The following is a 15,674-nucleotide window of genomic DNA, read 5'->3' as shown; positions in this document are numbered from 1 at the left end:
GGGGTAATAAAATAGCCTCCCCCTGCCAAGTACTAAAAGCCGATCCAGTCTGCGGTACCGGAAGTGATCGACAGCCAGCCAATCGGCACCCGGCGGCAGCCGAGTCGCCCTTGCGTCGTATAGCCAGCTCTCCACGGCCGGGCAGGTTTCCGTATCAGGCCATGCTTGGGATCAGTCGGGGGTTTTCGTCGTGAGAGATCATGAGGGATTCTGGAAGCCAAACCTGAACGACTTGAATTCAGAGAATGCCTACAGCAGCATCACTGGAATTGGACTACAACAGGTTCATGGCTTGATTTACTGCGCTGTTTGCAGTTGGTGAAGCTCCTAGACAGAGATCGAGAGCATCAAAAATGGACGGCTCTACACTATCTCCTGAGCGACATGTCCTGGAGCAACACGTCGCGATGGGAATCGTGGCTTGCGGAAGCCGGGCCTTCATGCCTAGCCTCCTCCAGATCTACATCCTGTCCTCCCCCTTGCTTAACGACTGAACTGCCTTCATGGAACGTCGTGCACTCCTTTGCCCCAATCAGCTCCATCCTGCTGACACCTCGACATACAATTGTGCTGACCAGGTACCTCGTCGCGATGAGCAGGACGTCCTGCACGCTGAAGAACAGCAGACTAGAAAAGATCATGCTGCCGAAAATGAGGTTGATCACGGCGCCGATGCAGAGCAGCCAGATCAAGAAGTTGACAAATGCCGAGTCGCCGCGCCAGCGAATCTTCCTTTGCTCTTGAAAAGCCGATGGCGTGTACTCCTCTGCGCAGCGGCCGAAAAAGCGACGCAGCTGCTGTGAAGCGCTCGTGCCTTTCGAGGTCTCGTGGCCATCACCGACCGACCACATGCGAAGACGCAAGGACTGGATCCATACCGCGCCAAAGTGCAGGACAACGCAGATGGACGACCACAGAGGCACCATGAATATGGTCTCGGGTGCCCAGGAGACGATGGCGTGGAAGCCTAGCTGATACCACAGCGACATGACGTTCCCTACGGCGGCGAGGACGACAAGGTACTGCACTATGCTCAACGCGATGCGGCGAGGACGGCTGGCCATATGTTTCCACGCGATGAGGGGTGCTACGGCGGCCGCGGTTGCAGAATCGCGCGGATCGGGGTGTAACTCCTTGGCGAACTCCTTGACGAGATCATCAGTGAAGCGTTTGTAGTCACTCGTCTTCATGATGATGACTGATGGGCTGCCTATCGCGAGGAGCATTGCCAGCAACGGCCGGCGGAGGTGTACCAAGGCCGTCTCGGCGGGCGTGCTGCCCAGCGCGGACAGTATAGTCGGCAGGAGACCCAGCACCACGGCACTAGCGCCGATTTCCATCTTCCGGTGCTCCGGCAGGTTCTCGAGGATGCAGTCGATTACGGGCGTGATGAGAACTGAGAACTTGGTGTTGGGTGGTCGTTCCCCGGTCTTGTATGTGGCAAGCTCGCTCGAACAGTTGTTACTCAGCATTCCCTGGAGCATGCTGCGTGATAGTCTGGGTCAGCTGTCATATTATCGCGAGCTGCCCACGATGATCCTTACGGATTCCAGTCTGGCAAGAACTGGTCAAAATGCGTGGTTGCCATGGCGTTGCAGCTTGTTTGGAGGAGTGCTACGCCGCCAAGAGCGAGCCAGCCCCATTTTCTCAACATGGCCGTGAGTTTTGTGGCTGCCTTGTATTGTCTTCGAGCAATACTCGCCGTGTTGCTGGCTCTGCGCAAATTTGTAGAGACAGAGAGCAGAGGCACACTTGTGAACAGAGAGACTCTCGGGCACGACATCGACAAAAATACTTCATGACATGGTAGGAGTACCCGACACTAGCGACTCAACGATCTGACACTTCCATTATAGGGAAATGGGCCGAGCACAAGACAGGGTTCCGTCTGACAGCGTCTAATCCAGGGGCGATTGGGGTTTCAGGAGCAGCGTGGAATGCGCGTATTACTGGCTGCTACCCAGATTGTGGAAAAAACTGCCCGAAGGATGAGAGCTGTATTCTTGGCGACGAGTGCAGATCTATTGTCCTCTAGCAGACTGCCGGGTACCGACAGGCATTTTATCTTTTCATCACGGCATCAACTCGGGCAGGCAATGAGAAGTCCCATGTGGGGTGCCGAACCTTCTGAGAACCGCGCGCGTTGCTAAGCCCCATAAGTTGGGATCAATATACTAGCCGTTGACTATACTTTACATGCGCCTGGTCATCGCCAGTTGTGACCAGGCACCCAAGAGCGTAGCCTTGCTTCAAGTCAAAGCCAAGTGCGAGCTCACTGTAATTTTATTTGCGGTGCATATTCTTAGCGAGTGCTGACTTGACCACTCATTGGCAACGAAGTCCATGTTCGAGGCAAGGAAATACCTGTCCTCAGACTCCAGGGACGATAGCGATGCTATCCAAGTCATGAAAGGCGTAGACATCGCAATAAAGACCTTACCAGGCCGCTGTGGACACCTTTTCTAAATGCTACGAAGTGCGATCTGCTGCCGCACGATTGCCCTGGCAGCGGGAGAAGCCGAACAAGGGGGTTCGTAAGTTCAGCTTGCTAGGACAAGTAAGAGCTCGTCATCACGGAGCAACTCAATGTTCAGCTGCCGCGCCGATCTGGGGTCAGCCGCCTGCCAAGACCTGCACTTTTTGGCTGGCGGAGCATCGGATCTACCCGCTACTACATCATCTTGCAGCTTCTTGATTCGCAAACAGAAGAAAGATGCTCGACTTGCCAGGAAGCTGGTCGTCATACACACGCGGAAGTCGAACATTGCTGGATAGACAAGTCAGCCGAGCATTTGATTTTGCTTCTTCTGGGACACTACATAAGATCGTCGCCGTGGCTCGTAACAATCCCGCGCTTCCTCTTCCTGGGACTCATCAGCTTGAACTCTCCGTATCGTCTTACTTCACACCCCTTAGAATCCACCTTGCACTACATCGCAATCATGCACTTACGTCCAAGCCTGCTCGCATTGCTACCAGCCACGCTGAGTTTCAGCGTTCGTGCCGCAGTGAACGAGCCCTGTCTGGGTGCCAGTGGTGTGGCAGGCAAGTCACTCTCCGTCAAAGCGGCCGAAGTCTGCTGAAAGGTGATTTTAGCCCACTAACCTCTGCTTACGACGGTAGGCGTGTGTGTCGACGCGGCAGCGTGCACAAGAGCTGGCGGCACCTCGATCGTCGGTGCCTGCCCCAAAGACCCAGACAATATCCGCTGCTGCACAAAGCCGGCCTGCAGCAACGGCTCCGCCGGCAATTGCAGATGGACAAGTGACTGCGCCGGCTCCAGCGTCACGGGCCAGTGTCCTGGGCCCAGCGCCATGCAGTGCTGCAACTCGGCCGCCACTGGGTTCGGTGGCTACGCGAAGCCCACGCTGGGCAAGTACGGGTGTCTTGACGTGGCGATTCAAGGCTCCGACACGGTTCTTGCCAGATGGCCCGGCCGGGTCAAAACCGTGTACTGCATCCGCGAGAACTGCAGCTGCGAGACGTCTGATCACTGCTGCGGCGGCGCTATAGACTTTATGTGCTCTGACGATGGTGGCGTAAGTATCTGGGTATCCGCAGGCTCCAATCGAGGACTGAGAACAACTCGCTGAATCCTACATTGTCGATATTAGGACGCCACGCTCTCCGGCATTGAGATTGCCGAGTGGGTCATGAACAACGCGGCCTCCCAGAACGTCAAGTACATTATTTTCGGGCAGCGCATCTGGGAGTCTTACGAGGCGGTGGCCAGCTGGAGCAAGTGGCGTGGGATGGAGGACCGAGGCGACATTACTGCTAATCACTGGTCAGTCCCTACTTCACAGCCATGGCTCGCAGACGACCTCAGCAGGCGAGCTTTCGGTAAAAAGTTCAGTCGTTTGTGGTATTGACATTCTGGGTCGACAAATAGGGATCATGTCCACGTGAGCTACAATTACTAGTCCTCACACGTATGCCGAAGGCCGTCCCCAAAAATGAGCCTACCCCTCGCACTGCCTATAGAAATTCAACAGGCTAAGAAAACAAACGTAGAGGCAAGCACAAATTCTGTAGGACTAGTCAACTGGGTTGTCGAATTGGCCCAAAGTCTGGTTCTGTGGTAGACCAAATTTTCTGCTGCAGCCTGTCAATGACGTCCTCAGCCAAAGCCCCTTCACGTTTCTCATTTCTTCCTATCACCCATGTCTATCGTTTCCAAGGCCCGTACTCTCGAGTTAATGCTACGCAGTGGTCAACATCTGCCTCTTGTGCGGTTGCCCTCATAATTTAGAGCAAGTCGAGTTGTCGTGGTGTTGTTACCCTTTGTTTGAGTAAGTCCTGCCTCCGGCAACTCGCGCAGATTGCCACATAGAATAACACAAGCCCGCACTTTGTGTGGGCCACGGGCGTCAAGAAGGCTTTAGTCCTGCGAGGTGACTGTCCAGAAGATCAGGCCATAATCAAAGTAAGCCAAACAAGTTGACCAGGATCAATTGTCGGCTGTAATTTTAGGATTATTACGGGTGATGCCATGGGCCAATCATTCCTTGTTGTGTTGACACATTTGGGGTTTGTCCTCTGCAGTCGGTCTTTTGGAGACCATCGCCAGCTTGCGGCCAAATATAAGGAATACCTCGCGATTTGGAAGTCTGAGGCTGCCTAAACATGAAAGCCATGACTGGGCCCAAACAGTCTTGCGGAACGTGTCGAGCACCACACAGGCACAACTGCTGAAGCAGATTGGGCTTGTGGACGACATCGACAGAGGGGCAGCTCGTACTGCAAGGACTTGAGTGGTACAAGAGGGGGTCTCGTATGCTGATTTGGCATTCTGCATACTTACGCTCAACGCCAACAGCTGATGGGGCGGCCAAGGGGGCCGTAAACTTTGACCAACTTGGATGGCTTGACAGCGCCAGCATCTGTGCGGGGCAGAGCAGCATCCTGTCTGCCAAAGGAATGGCGAATGTGCTCATGCAGTTGGTCGATCGACATGCCAAGGTTTCAGCCCTCTCTGAGCTGATTGTGTGGCACCTGTAGATAATGAACAGAGTGTTGCTGACCCTCCCAGTGCTCCACAGACTCGAGCGGTCACCTCGGCGCAACCTCTTTGGGGCTTGAGAACATTAGGAAGCTTCCGCTCTGCAATTGGCAAATATGTACGCGCAGCTCTTGGCCTAGGCGAGTGAACAGCCTGTGCCATGTATCGAAGAAGTGTACGCCGTTTGGATCACAGTTACTCCTCCAGTTCGAGGTGGGGGGCGGTGTTCAACCACGCCTTGGGCGGCCATGCATATGCGGGAGGCCAACCACTACCTGTTAGACCGCAATGCAGATGTGGGAGGCTGACCACAAAGAAAGTATCGCTATCACCTAAGAGCACACTTGTGTGAAGAAGACATCGCACATTTCAGATCGGCACCTGAAGTGTGTGTAGCAACCTGAAAGCAAAGGTCCCCGTGACTTGTGTGCGGGTGTTGCCGCCGCTGTGTATGACAAAGTTCTATCAGCCAAGTATCAATCGAGTGCAGGCACATCTGTTCACTAAGGAGTGGGAGGAGAGGGGTATATCAGCATAGCAATCTCCTTGGAAGGACGAAAAAGTGTTCCCTACTTTCTGCTCCTATTCGTGACGTTGTGCGCCTTGGCACACCGAAACATCTTCGGTCGCATACATTTCAGTCACGTGCTGCCATCTAGGCCTGCGCTTTTTCAGGGCCGTTACTGTTCACTTTTTGCTAGCCACCACTCGTCCAAACGAATTTGAGGATGATCCAAGTCGCTATGGATGGTTCATCCAGCTCTGAACACAAGCTTCCTTCCACAACGGGGGAAGCACCTTCTCCTGTCAAGATGTCGTAAGCTTGACGAACCTAACCATCGATTATTAGAATTACCTGACAATAAATGTTTACCTCAGGCCCTACTCCGACGTCGTTACCCTCTACTTCGCAGATCAGGTCCTAGTTGTTCATAGATTCGTCCTCGAAAAGGCGCCAAAGCTACATGATATGGTGTCCACCCGGACTCAACACCGAATCTCCGACATCTCGGGTGCGGCAGGCCACATCCTTATCAACTACTTATACAAAGGATTGTATGAGATGCTTCCCTTGCTTGAGTATGATCGCACCACGGCAGAGCGACGCATCAACATGCTACAGTGCAGCTTCGAGGTATACGAGGCTGCCAGGAAGTACCAGATCCATGATCTTGCAAAAGAGGCGACAATTGATATAGAAGGTCGCACCGGCGACCTCGAACCCTCCGAAGTCCTGGCGGTCCTCAAACAGGCTTGCCCACTACCAGATACAAGTGATGTCTGGCTGCGGGGTTATATGAGGACCCTGCTTGATATCGCTTATACTAGCATCGAGGCCTTCCTTGCGTCGGACATCATGGCCCCTGAGAACTGCGAGAGGACTATCTCGATCACGGAGATGCTTCTGCGTACCATGATCAGTTCGACCAACGAAAAGCACGAGCTGGAGAGACAGGTACGGGAAGCCGCAGAAGCTGCAGAAGCAAGACGGAAGGCCGCAGAAGCTGCAGAAGCTGTAGAAGCAGAACGGATGGCTGTAGAAGCAGAACGGATGGCTGTAGAAGCAGAACGGATGGCTGCAGAAGCAGAACGGATGGCTGCAGAAGCAGTACTGGACGCCATAGAACCAGAACTGGAAGCGAATCCGGCGGAACAGCAGGGACTGATCGACGACTTGCGTGCTGAGCGAGCACAATTATTGAAAAGGAAGGAGAAAAAGGGTAGATTACTGAAGAGGGACAAGGCTAGACTCAGAGAGCTCGACGTCTGGCTTCTATCCACCAAGGGCGAGTACGGCATTGAATGCGAACCAGAGCCAGAATCCGAACAGCCAGGACTGCAACCAGCATTGGAAGTAGAACCAGACCCATGGAGACCAGCATTTCCTGAGCCTGGAAACTGTTAGTATGCCGGTGTAGTGTAGCTTAGTCACATGTGAAGTTTGCAGCACAAGTTTGAGATTTTCAAGTCCACTGATGCTCGATTAGATTGACTGGCAACCGTGCCAAAAGTTCCCCTAGTGCTAGTACGACCAATCAGATCGCACTGAATGTGCAATCTGGCGCCTCTCAGGACACCGCCACCTGGGAAATAGTTGACTACCTCGACGCGTCACCAAACTCCCGAGGTTTTGCTGCTTCACTCTGGCCGGCATCCCCAAATACATCTCTAGGCATTTCCTGCCTTTTCTTCAATCGTTATTCTGGCTCCAAGCATGCGGTCGATGCGCTTTTGTAACCTCTGAACCGTTGAGACATTTAACACACCTCGACATGGCGACGCACAGGCCGGTCGACGCCGATGCCCAATTGGTATACAACTACCACCGTATGTCCATGCCATTGCCCAGCCACGCCGACGCCATATTCTGTCTGTGCAGCCTCGACACGCGCGTGGCTCGCCGCGCTGCAGAGCTCTTCCTCTCGGAACAATCTTCCTCATCGAAGGGGGACCAGGATGGCGGCGACGACGACAAAGTCAAATATCTCATCTTCTCTGGCGGCTCGGGCAAGCTGACTGAATCGCGCTTCGATAAGCCCGAGGCAGAGGTGTTTGCCGATATCGCGCGTAAGATGGGCGTGTCGGACGACAAGATCATCGTCGAGCCACGATCCACCAACACGGGCGAGAATGTGCGCTTCACGTGGGCCCTGCTGCAGGATAGGGAGATCCAGGTCAAGTCGCTGGTGCTGGTGCAGAAGCCGTACATGGAGCGCCGGACGTACGCAACTTTCAAGAAGCAATGGCCGGATCTGGGCGCCGACATTGCAGTCACGTCGCCACAGCTCGAGTGGGAAGAGTACCCAGACGCGGAGAACCCACGGGATCTCGTTGTCAGTATTGCGGTAGGCGATCTGATCAGGATCAGGGAGTATCCGGCAAAAGGATTCCAGATCGAGCAAGAAATTCCCGATAAGGTGTGGGAAGCTGGGCAGAGGCTTGTGGCTGTTGGGTATGATACTCACCTACCTTGACAACATCCATGGGTACATTCAAGCGCAAGCAGCTCGTGGATTTGTACTGTTCTACTAGACTGTAGACGCCAGAGCCAACATCAACAGCCGGAGCTCAAGAGACCAGCCACGCTACGCCATAAGGAATGTCTGGCGATTTTCCGACCTATCCTGGAAGTAATGAACATCAATATGATACTTCCCTGGCTCGACACCTGTGAAATATAGTTACTTCATATCGCTGATTGAGTTCGCATATCCTTGGTGTTCCGCCTAGTTGGCAGCATCATTTGCGCTCGCCTAACGACTCCGGTTTCCAGATCAACGTGACGAGCGTCATTTAGGTGAAGTAGAAGAGACAGTACAGGGCGGCCTTCCCTTCGTGATCTCCATGCTTGGGAGGTCCGTATGAACAACCAAACAACTTTGTATCCTGGCTGGAGCGGGCGAGAGTACGACATCTTGGTAGACATGTGACGTTTTGCTAAGGGCAAAGGCTGCTTAGGCAACCCGGGGTCAGGGGTCCCGGGGGCTAGGTCTCGGGCTGCTCGTGTTGCCTTGGGCCGCTCCTCCCACAGAGAAAGGCAGGCAGTCGAGGAGACTGCGGACTAAAGATTGTGCCGCAAATAATGATGGTCGTGTCGGAGTCATGATATGCACGATATGGTCTGAACAAATGCAGTGACCTATCCATCTTTGACAGGTGTTTCTTGCCATACCGCAGGAGGGACAGATGCGGGCGTGTAGTTACGAGATGTTGCTGGAGACCAGTTGGGGGGGGGGGGGTACAAGCCAACAGCACTCAATATGAAGGTTTTCTATGGATTTTCGTGGTTTGTATAGTACAACATGCATGGCTGATCGAGAATCTTTTCCGGAGTAACTCTGGCAGTTCTGGTACTATATCCCATCTTGGGACAGACACGGATCATCTCGATGGCATGGTGAAGGAGTATGGTGAATCAGACGGAAGAATTGCAGACATATAATAGCTAGTTCCGCCAATACCTGGGACGATATGCCAAAGCTCGAAAACGTGCCGTCTGAACTACGCTTTGTACCGATGATATCATGCCGACTTTTGTTCTTCGCGGCTCATACGACCAGACTCGTTGTCTGTTGGCTAACACCAAGGGATTTTGAAAGATGTTCATAGCTGTTCATGAAGTCATTTTGGGACAGGTTTTGGGAGTGTGTCCACAGCCATCATCGCTGCAACCAAACTCGCTCCTTTCCCCTGAATATGTGGTGGTCTCGCGTATCTTCGCAGCCAGTAATCGGGAATGACCATGTTTTCGTACTCGCTGAACAGAGCGAAGACGGGGATCCACTGCCAGCCCAGATCCCGGGCGATCAGGATCGTCCTCGTCCTCTGTATTGTCCATGTCCTCTTCGTACTCTTCGTCAGAGTCGTTCGTCGGCGGCCAGGATGTGAACGGTACATGGACGAGGGCAACCGTGACCCACAAGGGATTCGGCACCAGGTTCTGCCAAGTAGCCACCTCGTAAGCAACGAGTGTGTCGAGACTGTCTCTGCCGACATGCAGAGCAAAAGTGAACCGCGGCATGGCCTTGGCGTAGAGCCTATCCGCTCCCGGCCCGTCTCGTTCGACGGACATCTCATCTCGCCAGGCAGCATGTTTGTCTCGGACGAGCAGCTTGCTCGCGCCATGGAGGGCCTCGCGATCCTCAAAGATTGTCCACTTATAATAGAGCGCCGTTGTACGATCCTGTTTGTGCCGCTTGAACCACTCGTCCGCTTCTTTGCGCAAGTTGGCCAAGTAGCGTTCCCATAATGCATCATCTGAGTAGTCGCATCGGTAGACAACTAATCCGATAGTCCAAAATTTAGCGTCGCGCATCCTCTCACCGTGCCGCCCAATGACTTGCCCCTCGGCCTGCAGAGCTTCCAAACACGCCTGGTTCTCCAAGGCCAAAGGACGGTTCTCTGGAGCAGACATGGTGAAGGTTGGTGGGGTGTGTGACGTGTGATTGTGGATGAAGGAGCCCGGCGCAGAGAAGGATGAAGTCCAGCAGTTTGTAGGGAGAGGATTTGGTGTTGACGCTTGAGATCATCCTCATGGCGCAAACCTGAGGCAAAGATCTCAATGCAGCTTGCAAGGTACCCTGAGCTCCAAGAAATTGAGGAACACCAGCCTAGGCGGGTTGCAAAAAAGTTCGCCTTGATGTCGAGGAAAAGCGGGTATGTCTCCTGTAGAAAGGTCCGCGAGCTCTTCGGAACTGACCAGATTTCCCGCTAAGTCTGAGTTTCGACCAGCCTGATTGGATGAGTAGCCGACGTATACCATGGAGTGGAGAGTCTGTGCGCTCACATCGCTTCGCTTTAACTGTGCTGATCTCCTTCTGCCCGCTCGAGTCTCAGCGGACATGAGATACTCCGGGTTGATTAGCCAGCAATTGGCTCTCGAGCGGTCTATAGAGCCGGAAGCGGCAACGATCCGGGTTCTTCGCTTGGAGCAGCCATGGTTCGGTCTACCCGGTGTGAGCGCTGAATGGTTCATATGTGACCAGTGACTAGAGGCAATATAGACGGGACAAAACAGAGCTCCTCTAATATAGGAAGACTTCTGGCAGGAATTTGCATGTGGCTCCCGTGACGACGGATAGTCTTCAGAAAGGCTTTAGCTACTGCGTCCGCATAAAAGGCAATGATGGTAAGCAATTGGAAGAAGGCAAGAAACGCTCACAAGACTGACCAAGTGATTGCAGTGATTACCGCATACGCAATATCACGACAACGCCACCCATGACAACTAAGCGCACCACGTCGGCTCTACCTGGCCCCACTCAACCGGGAGCGACAGAGAGTTGCACGAAATGGCACAAAGTCGTGAGCGGAGACGGATGCTGGGCAATCGGCCAGCAATATGGTATTCAATTGTCGGACTTTTACCAGTGGAACCCCCAGGTAAAAGACGACTGCTCTGGGCTCTGGCTGGACTACTACGTCTGTGTCGGCATAGAATAGTTGCTTGTGATCGGGCAGCCATTGAGACAGCAATGTATCTCAAAATCATACACAAGTGTCACGAGTCACCGACAGGTCGACAACAAAGCCCGGGACTGTTTAGAGACAGACAGCCCTTGTTTCTTCCAGCAGGTGAACAATGCCCATGCACGTTCTTCCAGCCATAGAGGAAGTGAAGGAGGCTGAAGACCGGAAGATCCGGTATGGAAAAGCTGCGACATAAGTATGTTAGAGTATGGGCCATACCACCAGCTAAGGATACTTGAAAAGAAAGATTTATCTTTTCATATATTGAAAAGAAATTATCATGACCTTGGTAAGACTCCCCGACACTGGCTATTTGCCATCTTTACTTGTCGCGTGGCCGTCGAGCTCTTGCCCTCAGTAAAAGGACCTTTGATGCCAAGGTATTTTGAGCGCCCATCTTATCTTACACACTAGGTGCGAATTGCACGGATCCAGTACACTCTTGCCTCTCCCTCTCTCGGCTGAAGAACTGATACCGCGCCATTATTCATTACGGGGTGTTTGTCTATGTGAATGCGTGGGCGTGGCTGCGAAGATGGTGACAGTGGGGGATCTGATAACTCGAGGATGACCCACTGTAATTGGACCAGGCACCAAGCGAGGTCGGCCGTCTGCGCGTGTGGCCGGAGCAGCCGGGGCGAGATAAGATCCCCTTGGCTAGCGCTACAACTCTACTGCGTCACACCACCACGATGCCTGTCCTGCCGTGTGGAGCCTGACTGCCGGCGTGCCATCCTCCCTACAACATCCATCTCGGCCAGATGTAGCAAGTCCTGCTCAAACGCAGGTCGCGTTCATCTACAGGCCATCTCGCCATCAACCATGGAGCAGAACGAAAGCAGCTGGCTTCTGGGCGTCGTCGGGCAGGTCTCGAGAGCCTCACAGCCCGGCACTTCTATCGGCAGCGTCATGTCCCAGTTGGCACCGCCAGCCGAGCTTCCCGGTAGCGGTCCTGGAGGCCGCCCCAGTCCGGAACAGCTGGCCTTCATCCGGCGCCTTGTAGTCTATCTCCTCGAGGGACGCGCGCTGATTCAGACATACAACGCCGTGCTGCTTGTGGTTTTGGCAATCTTCACGGCATCTCACCTCACCGGCGTGGTCCGCAACCGAAGGCAGCAGGCACGCCTCGAAGTCGCAAGCACAGCGGACGACAGCGAAGATGACCGTTCGTCGTCGTCCAGCAGCACCCTCGAGGGTTCAGCAAGCCCCTCAGGGTCTATCCAGAAACCACAATCAGACATCGAGCGGCAGCCTCTCCTGGGCCCGAGGCTGCGCACGAAACCAATCTATCGACCAGTGCAGCTCTGCAACGCGTGGCTCATGTACCAGCCTCAGCCTATCCCTCTCATCAACAGGGCGCTCCCGTCGAATAGCACAACCACACTCGTGCTCGCATACCTCGGTCTCAACGTCTTCTACCAGTGCTACCACATGCCCTTGGACCCGGGGTTTCTCTTCATCGTGGCCGACCGGGCGGGTCTCGTCTTTGTCGCCAACTTGCCCCTGCTGTACTTGCTTGCGGCCAAGAACCAGCCTCTGAGACGACTGACAGGCTACTCATACGAATCTCTCAACATTCTACATCGCCGCGTGGGAGAGCTGTTATGTTTCGAGGCTTTGGTTCACGGAGGCTGCATGATCATCTGGATCCTCTGGACAGCACCTGGCTGGCTTCAGGAGCGTTTCTCTAACTTCTTCAACACCTGGCTGGTCCTTCTGGGACTCGTAGCGCTCGGTGCCTACGAGCTCTTGTTCTTCACCTCGCTGGGCAGTTTCCGGCAGCGCTGGTACGAGCTCTTCCTCGCGTCGCACGTCGTCTTGCAGATTGTAGCTCTCGCTGCACTGTGGCTCCATCAGCACAACACGAGACCATTTGTCGGTGCTGCCTTGGCCATATTTGTCCTCGACCGATTGGTCTGGCGGTCCATCCTGAAGTCCGCGACGCTCAAAGCGGTTCTCACAGTCCTCGACGACCAAGAGACCGTGCTCTTGTCGGCTGACTGGGACATTGTCGGTTCTCCGACCAGCCAGCCCGCATCATGGACGCAGAAGCTGCACCAGAACAACATCCTCCGAGGCTGGAAACCAGCGGACCACGTATTCATCAGTGTCGACGAGCTAGGGCTGACGCCTGCACTTCAAGCCCACCCATTCACGGTCGCATCCGCCGCGCCCGGCGAACAGGCTGCCGTGGTGACACCCGAGTCTTCCGAGCCACCAGACGCGAACTCAGCTCGCCACGCCTGGTTCAGCCTGCTCATCCGTGCGCAAACGGGATTCACGTCGGCCCTGCTGCACCACGCCCAAAACCATCAGACGGTAAACGTCCGCGTCGACGGGCCCTACGGGTCTCAAGGACCGCTACACATGCTGCGCGCCTGCAAGACCAACATCCTCGTGGCCGGCGGGTCTGGCATCGCAGTCATCTTCCCGCTGGCATGGAGTCTCGCTACTGACGGCACAAACCAAAAGACCAGCTCCGCCATGGCCGCGGGCGGGCGGAGGAAGAACAACAACAACAACAGGCGCAAGAGGAACATCCACCTCCTGTGGATTGTCCACTCCGAGTCGCAGCGGTCCTGGATCCCCAGAGAGCGCCTGGACGAGCTGCGGGCGCTCGGAGTGGACATCGCGCTGCCCGAGCCGACGGCGGTTGCGGGCAGGCCTGACGTGCCGCGGTACGTTGAGGAGATGACCGCGGCGGCGGCGGCCGACGTCGTGGCTCAAGACGGCGAGGATGTTGTCGGCGTGGTCGTCTCCGGGCCGGGCGGGCTGAATCGATCGGTCCGGAACGCCTGCAGTGCCGCGGTGAGAGATGGGAGACGGGTGCGGCTGTCGGTAGAGAAGTTCGGGTGGTGAGATGTTGGTCTGCAAGTCATGTCAAAAGGATTGTTTCATGCCCTTTGTGGCACGTTGCCGTAAGGTGACCAAGTGCGAAGGAGGATTGGTCAGGATAGATCTTGAGATACACTCGCATACATATTCTCTATGCAGACAGCAGTTTAGATTGCTTATCGATGAGCGTTCCGTCTTGATTCTTAGTATATCATGTTATTCTCGACCATGCGTCCGGTGATTGAGGGACCAATCTACGTCTCTGCAGGTCAATTAACACCTTTGAGGCGCATTAGACCTTGATTTGCGCTATGGATGACTACAGACCATGTGCACGACCAGAAATTATTCTCGAGCGTGAACAAAATGACCAAGTGCGTGACATTAAAGAAAAATATTTCCAGCCTCGAGCCATTGACACTAAGAAAAATGCTCAGCGGTCAGAAGGGGTTCGCAAGTGGGTGTGTGTCGCGGGAAGGTCATCCCTCGCCGGGGCGGGAAGGTCACTTGATGTGGATTTTCCTGCATGTTTTACACGTTGTTGTTTCTACAACACACCGCAACCACACCACAACCACGCGGCATGCTGCATGCATGCAAGCATGCCATTCAAAAACTTTGCTGTGCAATAGGGGGATCAGATGCGCACATCAGCGTTTGATAGGCATATCCGCCACGGGTGGCGAGGCAGACCGAGTTGGTTTGTTGTTTGGTTGACAATTGCTGCGCAGCCCTCGTGCTGCTGGGCTGGCTCTAGCGTGTGTTGGCTGCTTCACATGTCAGCAAACCCCAAACAATTGCATCGGATGATGACAATGGCTTGGAATGACGCATTGCCTGTCTCATCTGAGGTGATTGGAGCGGCTTGAGAGATCCGGGGATAAGCGAGCAAGTCGGCGATGGTGATGGTATGGGATTCTTGGGCTTGTCATCGTATTTCTGCTGACAAGGACATGATGACAAAAAAGGGCGACGCAGAAAATCGACACTTGTCCCACGTGGGGAATCGATGATTCAGATTGACGGCGAGGCACAAACTGTCAGTCAGTCAGTCAGTCAAGTCGCAGGACTAGTCCGCCTTGGCCTGCTCCAGACTGCGCGCGCGCATGCAGCTGCAGGACGTGCATGGGACGACATGGACGGGCAGAAGGCAAGCCCCGTAAGGCCGGAGCCGGGGCGGCGGAGTCGAGAATCGTCATGACAGCGCATGCGGTGATGCAGAGGCACTGCGGCGATTACGGTGCCTGACGGAGAGAGTTTGCCGTATGGCAGTGCCATGGAACTGGAATGGAAAGCGACGGCAGCCTACGCCGTGGTACCCTACGTGCCCAAATCCGGGGGATCCATTGCAGGGGGGTTCGTCACCACCCACCAAGGCGAGAAGGCGAGAGAAGGACCAGAGAGCGATGCAACGAGCCAACCAGCCGGGCCCTGTCAAGTGACTCATCGCGCGGTAGCGTTGCCTTGCCACACCCTCAGCTGCCAGGCTGCCCCGCACCAATCATCTTACACGGCATAATCGGGGCCCACGAGCACCTGACCTTTTCCCACCTTGCGCCCAGGTCGCTCTTCCCCCAACGACGCAACGCACTTGCACTTCCAGGCCCTCTCTCCAGGTGGTCTCCAGGCTGTTTGTTGGCTGTTTGGGCACACAGCCGGCTCGAGCCGACCGGGGGGGCCCCCAGTGCCAACGTGAGACGTCTGCTGTTGGGCAGGCAGGGCCCACGTCTGCCTTGCCCTTGGATGTTGCGCGGCTCCAGGCGGCCGGTGGCGCCAACTCTGCATTGCTTTGCCTTTGTTATAAGCCCCAGCTGGCCAAACCTAATGACGCCTCGTCTTTCAGGCCGCTTCCTTCATAATGAGCAAT

General features: G+C 54.8%; 6 protein-coding genes across 6 annotated transcripts; 4 read left to right on the top strand and 2 right to left on the bottom strand.

Annotated features, from left to right (window-relative positions):
- Positions 1–500: 500 nt before the first annotated feature.
- On the bottom strand, positions 501–1,639 carry B0I36DRAFT_225495 (uncharacterized protein; the record flags this gene model as incomplete). The annotated part of the gene is made up of 2 exons (XM_046149067.1): positions 501–1,485; positions 1,545–1,639. Coding segments are annotated over 2 exons (1,080 nt in total), but the record flags the coding sequence as incomplete, so codon positions are not given.
- A 1,303-nt stretch (positions 1,640–2,942) lies between these two features.
- Positions 2,943–4,181, top strand: B0I36DRAFT_392084 (uncharacterized protein; the record flags this gene model as incomplete). Its single annotated transcript, XM_046161426.1, has 4 exons — positions 2,943–3,045; positions 3,124–3,539; positions 3,615–3,787; positions 3,893–4,181. 4 exons carry the CDS (start codon positions 2,943–2,945, stop codon positions 3,921–3,923), a joined length of 723 nt encoding a protein of 240 aa, XP_046019283.1. The 3' UTR covers positions 3,924–4,181.
- A 1,405-nt stretch (positions 4,182–5,586) lies between these two features.
- Positions 5,587–6,979, top strand: B0I36DRAFT_312401 (uncharacterized protein). Its single transcript, XM_046152503.1, has 2 exons — positions 5,587–5,819; positions 5,882–6,979. Exons 1-2 carry the CDS (start codon positions 5,731–5,733, stop codon positions 6,906–6,908), a joined length of 1,116 nt encoding a protein of 371 aa, XP_046019282.1. The 5' UTR covers positions 5,587–5,730; the 3' UTR covers positions 6,909–6,979.
- Positions 6,980–7,128: 149 nt separating this feature from the next.
- On the top strand, positions 7,129–8,314 carry B0I36DRAFT_312398 (DUF218 domain-containing protein). The gene has a single exon (XM_046152502.1). The coding sequence runs from the start codon at positions 7,276–7,278 to the stop codon at positions 7,975–7,977; it is 702 nt and encodes a 233-aa protein (XP_046019281.1). The 5' UTR covers positions 7,129–7,275; the 3' UTR covers positions 7,978–8,314.
- A 711-nt stretch (positions 8,315–9,025) lies between these two features.
- Positions 9,026–9,917, bottom strand: B0I36DRAFT_358413 (uncharacterized protein; the record flags this gene model as incomplete). Its single annotated transcript, XM_046157963.1, has 2 exons — positions 9,026–9,079; positions 9,258–9,917. 2 exons carry the CDS (start codon positions 9,915–9,917, stop codon positions 9,026–9,028), a joined length of 714 nt encoding a protein of 237 aa, XP_046019280.1.
- Positions 9,918–11,654: 1,737 nt separating this feature from the next.
- On the top strand, positions 11,655–14,007 carry B0I36DRAFT_312396 (ferric reductase like transmembrane component-domain-containing protein). Its single transcript, XM_046152501.1, has one exon. The coding sequence runs from the start codon at positions 11,795–11,797 to the stop codon at positions 13,829–13,831; it is 2,037 nt and encodes a 678-aa protein (XP_046019279.1). The 5' UTR covers positions 11,655–11,794; the 3' UTR covers positions 13,832–14,007.
- The last annotated feature ends 1,667 nt before the right edge of the window (positions 14,008–15,674 follow it).

Source organism: Microdochium trichocladiopsis, assembly GCF_020744255.1.
Source record: "Microdochium trichocladiopsis strain MPI-CAGE-CH-0230 chromosome Unknown B0I36scaffold_1, whole genome shotgun sequence".
Classification (NCBI taxonomy): Eukaryota; Fungi; Ascomycota; class Sordariomycetes; order Xylariales; family Microdochiaceae; genus Microdochium; species Microdochium trichocladiopsis.
The sequence above is the reverse complement of the archived record's forward strand: the minus strand, read 5'-3'. Positions and strand labels throughout refer to the sequence as shown.

Bases quoted from the DNA above. Each gene is read 5' to 3' on its own strand.
- B0I36DRAFT_312401 (XM_046152503.1), top strand. From the start codon at position 5,731: ATGATCCAAGTCGCTATGGATGGTTCATCCAGCTCTGAACACAAGCTT. The intron at 5,820-5,881 runs GTAAGCTTGACG...TGTTTACCTCAG, and splicing joins CCTTCTCCTGTCAAGATGTC to GCCCTACTCCGACGTCGTTA.
- B0I36DRAFT_312396 (XM_046152501.1), top strand. From the start codon at position 11,795: ATGGAGCAGAACGAAAGCAGCTGGCTTCTGGGCGTCGTCGGGCAGGTC.
- B0I36DRAFT_312398 (XM_046152502.1), top strand. From the start codon at position 7,276: ATGGCGACGCACAGGCCGGTCGACGCCGATGCCCAATTGGTATACAAC.